Source organism: Bidens hawaiensis, unplaced genomic scaffold (genome assembly GCF_021521415.1).
Source record: "Bidens hawaiensis isolate Kalapana, Puna unplaced genomic scaffold, B.hawaiensis_p1.1 tig00019922_1, whole genome shotgun sequence".
NCBI lineage: Eukaryota > Viridiplantae > Streptophyta > Magnoliopsida > Asterales > Asteraceae > Bidens > Bidens hawaiensis.
In genome coordinates this window covers 307937-316617 of record NW_027493024.1, presented here as the reverse complement: position 1 = coordinate 316617, position 8681 = coordinate 307937, and the positions used below count along the sequence as shown (strand labels likewise).

The 8681-nt window shown below is 33.4% G+C and overlaps 1 protein-coding gene across 1 annotated transcript; it reads right to left on the bottom strand.

Annotated features, from left to right (window-relative positions):
• Nucleotides 1-2430: 2430 nt before the first annotated feature.
• Nucleotides 2431-2921, bottom strand: LOC143559467 (uncharacterized). Its single transcript, XM_077048041.1, has one exon. The coding sequence runs from the start codon at nucleotides 2914-2916 to the stop codon at nucleotides 2431-2433; it is 486 nt and encodes a 161-aa protein (XP_076904156.1). The 5' UTR covers nucleotides 2917-2921.
• Nucleotides 2922-8681: the final 5760 nt, after the last annotated feature.

The window sequence follows — 8681 nt, the reverse complement described above, 5'->3', positions numbered from 1 at the left end:
AAAAGGAGGGTCGAGAGAAGGTAGAAAGACTAAAGGGCTATGGCCCCTCCAGAAAAGATTCCAACGGAAGAGACCCGATTCAGCCTACTAGTGGCAAGTAATTGTGGGTTCTGCGATTCCTGATAAACGAGACAGTGCGGCACGAAGCTGTTGATGCCGAGTTGGCTCCTATTCCGCTAGCTATGTATGCACTGCTTGGGGACCGCTCGTCGGGCCAGATATAGAAAGCCCTATTGTAGACCAATAGCTCTAACTTTCGATTCCTCCACACTTCCATTTGTTAGGAAGAGCTATTATCCATGATTCGTTCTGAACTTGAAATTGTTCATATTATCTCAATAAGCAAGAAGACAGTGTTCAATTTGAGATAAAGACGACCTCACCTTCTCGTAGATGGTGTCAGTAAGAGCCATTTTAGTACCCCCCGACCTTTTTTCTTTTCTTTTCTACCTTTTGGGACCAAAGTTCTTTTCTACCTTTTTTTGGAGCTACTGGTTCAAGAAGTTTGAAAAATAACGAATGTTACAATTTATGTGTTATTATTGCATAATCTATGACTATGCTCTATGTGCTTAAGTGTTTATTTTGTATTTGGTGCTCGGGTTCTCATCCTCATCTATGCTCATCTAATATGATCATACAATTACCCAAGAACACTGATTTTGTATTAATAGGAATGGATCCACATCTATTTAATTGTTTACATTTTCATAAGAATTGTAATACTAATCATTGACATATGAATTTTGATTTTTATCTATATATATCTAAATTTAAACTTGTGTATTCTCGCCAACATTCGTGTTAACAAACTCTATTTTTATACATGCTACAGGTTCAAGTATTTGATGCTATCAAGATCGAAGATGGTTTTTCTTAGGATATTTATTCAAAATATAAAAGTATAACGTATTTGATTCGATTATTTTAATTGTGTACTTGCTTTAATGCTAATGAATTAAATAATTATTGTCGTTTTAATTAGTGTCTTTTGAGCTACTGTTCAATCAATACGTTACGTCTCAGCATATTCTGTTGCCTTTGGTCCAAGTGTGACAAAGGGCTTTATACAAAAAGTGTTGTAATAATATAAAACCCCCTTGCAGTCATTACTCAATTATTATAATTAAAATTAAATATAAATAACATAAATATATGATTGGTTGGAGTTTGTAAGAAAAAACATGATTGGTTAGATGATTAAAGAAGAGGGCGCCATGTATAAAGAGCCCAAAACTAAAACCGCTCCATAGTGCCCCTTAGGAATGAGCGTTTTCGGTATCGATATTTCTCAAATTTTGTATAAAATACCAGTACCTGCATCAATATTTTAAATTTTCAGGATCAGTACCGGTATCATCCCGAGCTGCTCATCCATAATAATCCGAGAGGCAGTATTTCGGGCTAAATGAAACACTTTACCCTTGAAGTCCCCACTACACACTTTTAAGTCCAACATGATATATTAAATTAATAATCTTTAGCTTATATTACAAGAATCACCATTAAATATTTTTATGAATATAACTGGTTTAACACATTGAACCAGGTCGGGTTTGTTTATATACCAGTCGTGTTATGACAACGAGTCAACGCGAATTCGGCCAACATCAATCATGTTCGTTACAGTCTAAGCAGCATTGGTAAACCCCTAGCGTTAAAATCTAGAAAATAAGTTCTTCACATTAACTTATATACAAATAAAATATTTAAAGCGACGTTTATTCGGTCGGTAAAACACGGACATTGGTAAAACCCAAGCATTGTTGGTTCTGGGCGTTGGGGCGGCGAGTCGGTAAAACCCGGATGTTGGTACAAGTAAAGCGTTGTGGCGGTGAGTCCACTTGAATTCTGTCGGTTTCAGTTACGTTCATCAAGGTACCGGAACTAAAACAAAATGTCAGTAAACCCGGTCATAAAACCCAAACGTTAAAACCTAAGAAATAAGTTCTTCAAATTAACTTATAAACAAATAAAATATTTAAAACGGCGTTTTTTCAGTCAGTAAAACCTGAACGCTGGTAAAACTTGAGTTTTGTCGGTGCCATATGTTACGGTGGTGAGTCGGTAAAACCCATACCTTGGTAAAACCTGATTGTTGTCGGTCCTGCAGCGAGTCAGAAAATCCAAAGGTTGTAGGTCCCGAATGATGAGACGAGCGAATGATCGTTTAATAATCAAATGAAAACAAAAAAAAACAAAAAATATACATGTAAATTATATGGCCTAACTAGAGGTTAGGTTGCCAAATGAACCTATCATGGTCTAGCAACACCAAAGTTGTTGTCTGTTATATAATAATAATAATAATAATAATAATAATAATAATTCATCAAGCAATCAAGATTCAAGAAAATGCACTTGGTGTGTAAAGTGAGTGAAACACAATAATTCTAAACCAAAGGCCAACTAGAAGTTAATTGCAAAACCTTAAACCTTTTGATCATCTTCATCCTCATTAGCCACAGAAACACCATCACCTTCATAGCCACCACCCATCTCACAAATCTTCTCCCAAACATCTTCGGGAACCGGGACCACCGACAACCTAGGCTGTCTAAACAACGCAAACCCCTTATTACTATTTCCCAATTCTCCTTTCATCTCTTTCAAATCAACCGCCCTCCACATCTCCCCGACCGCCTTCACGTCCACAGCGCCTGCACCGGCGTCGTCTTCGTACCACTCACGGACTACGGAGACGACGCCGACCACACTCCGGGACTTGGCCCCGGAGTGGTAGAAAAAGCAGAGGTCGTGAAGGCGGGCGGACTTGAGATGGTTAAGAGCCTGGTGGTTCTTAACGCCGTCCCATTTGGAGATGCCGCCGTTGGATGCTTGGTCTTCCCATGACCATTCGCCTGGCTCGGTTTTTAGCAGCCAGTACTGTTTCTCGTCTCTCTTGGTCTTCCCCATTTTCAGTTTTTGGTTTTTCATTTGTGTATGGGGGTTTTCGGTTTTGTATTAATTAATGGCGGGAATCGGGATCGGGTTGCTGGCTTTGGCGCCAATTTTAAGGGATATATTGTTTTTATTTTGTAACAACTAACGAATCCTTATTCAACATATCGGGATACATTTGTCTTTTGATTCGCAAAAGTCATCACCTAAGTTCAATGTTCGTAAACACTAGTCCGAAGACACGACAAGACAGTTTTAGAATTTAAGGTTTAGAGGAAGAGGGGGGGGGGGGGGGGGGGGGTTCAGATGTATTTAATTTGAAGTGAAAATAAAATAATAATAATAACTCAATTGTTTGTAAGAATCTAATATCTGAAAACAATTGTTGTATTTTGAAATTGTTATCGGTATAGTATTTTATCATGTTTATGTTTATAACTTAATGTAAAAATATTCACATTAGGGATGAGATAGGTACCGATAGGTATCAATATCGAAAATCCTGATCATGAAAAACATAAATTTTTGGTACCGATATTTAAGATAAAATTCGGAAAATACCGGTACCGTACCGATACCGAAACTCAAAACTTTGATACCGATTTGGTACCGACGGTACCAATACCGGTACCGAGTTTGCTCATCCCTAATTCACATTTCATTTGGTAAACTTTGTAAATAATTTTTATATTATAGGAATTAGGAAATTATTGTAAGTGGAAGAGAGATAAAAAATGTTATTGTTCATTAGTATAATTGGGAAGACACTGTTCACTCGTATTATTTCTTGTAATTTTAATATTTGTTGAAAGTGATTGTAAATAGATTAAAGATAAAAGGTAATGACAGATAGATAGATATATATATATATATATATATATATATATATATATATATATTATTTAATTGAAAATGATAGATAAAAAAATAGTAATTTTTATTATAATTAGAGCATTCCCAACATGCCTGCTATGGGTCAAATTCTTGGTTAGGATCCTGACTGGTATCATGAATGATATCCTGATGATCGAGATCCTTTGGAGGTTCGGAATCCTGAACCTTATTTTGTGTGAACTAACTAGTATGCTTGCAGGTTACTCTTTGGCTAACGATCTAGAACGGCTAAGAGAGTAAGTCTTGCTAGTATTTCGGATTTCCAATTGAAAAGCACGTAGAAGTCAAAATAAAAAGTCTACAACGGTCATATGAGTGCAGCTTAAGTAAATAGGCTTATTTTAGCTCATACATTTTTTAATAATAGGAATATATTATTTATAGGAATAATATAATAGAAATATATTAAAATTTAATATTCAATTTAAAAGAAAAGGATATTATTTATAATTAATAAATAATTTTATAATAAAGAAAATAAACGGGTAAAGGGTATCACCAAACCCAGATAGCTTTTAAACCGGATTATAACATATCATTTATTTGTGAAATCATTTTATCATCAAACCTCAAATATATTAATTATTAACTTTCTTACAATAAATAAAATTAAAATCCAAATATACGTATATAAATATAAAACGAATAATGTAAAACAACCCCCGTAATATAGGGGATAAAATCTAGTATATCATAAAAGGGAAGAAACGTCCTACGATCATTAAAATAAAAAGAATACTCATGGGAAAAAGAATGGAGGTTTCGATTTTAGAATCATCATTTAAAAGTATAAGTATTATATATTGCTACAACTATGTTTCCACTATGTGAACTTTATTCATGAAGATGTGTGTTATGAACGGATTAGGTCAAATTGTATCCCCAACAAAATAATCGTTTTAAAGAAGTATGAATTTGATTCAGATAAAAGCGGTTCTTAAAATAGGTAATTTATATTAAGAAAAAAAGTACAAAACATGTTTCACCCCTAAATTTGCTTATATGGTGATCATGCGCGTGGCTACTAACGGTCATGACAACAAATGGTGGATACGGTACTAACATTGAGATGGGGTGGTCCTGATGGAGCTGTGTACGCGGTTGCGGTGGAGTGCTGGCGGTGAAAGTGGCTGCCCACGGTAGCTAGGGGCCAACATATTTATGAAACCTAAGGCGATATATTTTTTTTCTCCCCCTAACAAGTGAATAACTTATTTTTTTTTTAAATTATTTCATCACCAATCATCATGCTTTGTATTTACAGAAGTTAATTTCATTATATTTTAATATATTGTGTGCCTGGGATCTCTTTATACACAGAAGAGTCTTTCCATTTTTTAATAATTACCAAACACTAAATATAATTTATAAATTTTTAGTTAATTTTAAATATATAATTTAAGCTAGCATATGTACACACACCATAATAATAATCTTCATTAAGGAGAATTGATGGATTCGTTAACGCAGAAAGTCGGGATAAAGTCAAAATGTGTATTGTTTTTAAGTATGCACTACGTTGACAAACATATTCCTTTTTCCAACAATTTTTAAAGTTAGATAATAATAACTATTATTTTATCGTTGCAGTAAAAATATTGATTTTTTTTTTCAAATATAATAATAATAATTTTTGTATTTCAATATACTTTTAGCTTTGTCACCCTAATTAAACTATCTTAGTTGAATTTTTTATTCTTTTTTTCACCAAATTCTAAGTGTTATAATTCAAAATTTATCGTAAAGTTAGAAGAGTGCATATATAACCAACGGGTTGGGAGGTCTTGAGTTCAAGTCATTTTGATAACATAAATTCATTGTTAATAAAATATCATAATATGTAGATGGTAAAAGAGGTCATCGTGGGTGGGTGCGGTTATAATGTAGTAGAGTGAGTCTAAAGAGTTAGTAGGAGGATGAATTGTCAACTTTAGGATTGATTGCGTAACTTCGTCGTCTTTATTGAACCCTTCGTTCCACAATTAATAGACTAGTAATTGAAAATACAGTATTTCATTATTTGCTTATTTGGTTATCCACAACTATAACAAATTTATAAAATTAGATTCTATTTTAATTAAATATTATAACGTTTATATCAATATTGGCATTATAATTCCTCACTTATGGTCTAGTGGTAGAAGGCTTGGGTTGAATCCCACTTGCGTCATTTTTTGGTGGATATTTCGCAATGAATGATTTAAGGTAGGCCTTGTGCAAATGCTATCAGTTCGAACTCGGAGCCCACCTGGATTTTCGTCTTACCGTGTGTTACGCTAGAGAGTTATGCTCTTGTTGTGCCACAACGACTGTCAAGTGACAGTCGGCGGTATGGTTTCCCGAAGGAACACCCAAGCCAAACTCTGAAGCCAGCGTGAGCCTAGTTAAGACAACATAGTTTGGTCAAAGTGGGACATCGGGATTCTCCAAATTCAAAGAGTGTGACAACCTAAATACAAGAAAATCATCATTATAAAAAAAAATAGTGTCATTATTAGTTCTTCTAAAATTCATCCGTGATCATAACAAAAATTTCTTTATAGCGTTTTGACATTGATCAACGATTTACTTCTTCAACAATAATTTATGAAATATTTTCAAAGATTAAAAAACTGATAAACAGAGACAAAATATTGAGGAGAAAAATACCATCAAGTGCTACCAAATAGAAAGTACAAGAAAGTACATTTGTTGGTTTGTTAATACATAACTGTTCAAGATTTTCAAATACATTTTTTTTCTTATTATTCTAATTTTATATCACTTTATTTTATTAAATAACTAAAGCAAATAAAGATAAAAATAAATTATATACATATCATCATTTTAAAATACTTAAAATACCTTTGTAAAGCAAGTTTCTTATACTTACTAGAACTTGAACCCATAACCACCGAGTGTTTAAGAGAATATTCACGAAATTTTTACCTTATTTAAAGTTTGTATATATAATTGGGAAAATTCCCAAAATAGGTGAATTGAACCTACTATAACTTGAACCAATAATTGTCTCACCCAAAATAGGCGAATTGGATTGTGTGTGCTAGGGAAGATTTATTGATTCGTGCTATTCTGTGGGATGGGAGGATGAAAAGGATGAGCATCTCTATGGTTGAAAAATGGTTTTAAGGGTATAATGTGAAGAAAGAAAAATATTGGTCTGTTCTAATGTGTAAAAGAGAGAACATGAAAGATATGAGGACAACAAAATGTGACACCCCACCCTTGCTATACAAGAATTAAGGAAAAATAAAATATTAACACTAAAAATTTTCGAGTATAAATATGATTTCAGATAACCAGGTTAGGTATCATCTAATACTATATCCTACCTGAACCACAAAATTTCCTATAAACCGGAAACAGAATACTTATTAGTTACTCTTACCGAATGATTTAGTTATCTTGGTGATACTTTTCTTTTTCAATCCCTACGTTGGATCCTTGAAGTGAGGTGAGACCTAAATTGAAGTGAGTGTGAGTTTATGTTTGAGAAAGGGTTACAACTTGTAACTAGGGATTAGATCGGCACCGTTATCGAAAATTTCGATTTCGAAAATCGAAAATTTTGGTACCGGTACCGAAATGTGCTCGGTTCAGTATTGGTTTGGTATCGGTAACAGGACGATACCGGTATTTAAAGTAAAATTCGGAAAACGCTGGTACTGTACCGATACCGAAAACTCAAAACTTTGGTACTAATTCAGTACCAACGGTACCAAATCGATACCAATACCAAATTTGCTTATCCATACTTGTAACTGGGTCCATTACTATTACTTACTTCATTAGGTCTCACGGAGTCACCGGGTTATAACTGGATCGTCAAGATGAAGAACACGTGTTAGGCCCAAGCTCAGTTCCAAATGCGTTCAAGGAATTAGCAAAGCGGGCCTAAAAAATTTATCTCTGAGCGCCTAAAAAAATGTTTATACACAGTTTACCTAATCCTTTAGATTTTGGATTTTTTGGTCTAGTTCAAGTTAATCCCATCATAAAATGATAAAACTAGATACAAACAATAAGCTAATTTCTGCATGTTGTAGACTCCGAGGGCTAAACCATTTATTACTTTTTTTAACATCAAATTTTTCATTTAAAATTTCTCTAATCTTACACTTACAACTTTGCAAGGGTTTAAACGTATCGTCTCAATTTCAAAGGACTTAACATCCTACCACTAAACCACTAGGTTTTGAATAATGCAAATCCATAATAAATAAAAAGGTATGAAGTATAAACTAATAGTAATAATAGCATTACATCCATATTAATAAACATAAGCTAGTCTAATAAGAAGAATCCACTAATTGTTTCAAATTAATAAATTATGGACTTCGAGGGCTAAACCCGGAGAGCATCCACAATCCACTCCTTGCAGCATCTTTATTTCAGTCCCTATAACTACACTAAAAATTATTATATTTTTATTTCTTTTTCAATTAAATAATATTTCTTTATACTTATATCATTACATTTTTTTCTCTTATCCACTTACAACCACATTCAAAAAATATTAAATAAATTATAAATAATGAATAATGTTTCTTCAAATTTAAGTGTTGAAGAAATGGGAACACTATAAAAGGGTTACTTTACCCATTTCTCCATAACATAACTCCAACTTTTTCTCATTCAAGAAAACCTTTTGGAAATAAAAGTTCTCTCTCCAATTCATCTTTTTCTCTCTTTTAAATAGCAAAACTAAGATCCGAGTGTCGTTGGTGATTTTCGTTAACGAACAACACGGATTGATCTGAGTCAAGTTGTGAGATCCATCTAGAGAACCTACAAATGGTATCAGAGCTTTCGGCTCGACTTTTTGTGGTTTCGGGTCAAACTTTTCAGGTTTTAATCTTAGTTTTTTTTGGATTTGAGGTTGATTT

Bases quoted from the DNA above. Each gene is read 5' to 3' on its own strand.
- LOC143559467 (XM_077048041.1), bottom strand. From the start codon at position 2,916: ATGGGGAAGACCAAGAGAGACGAGAAACAGTACTGGCTGCTAAAAACC.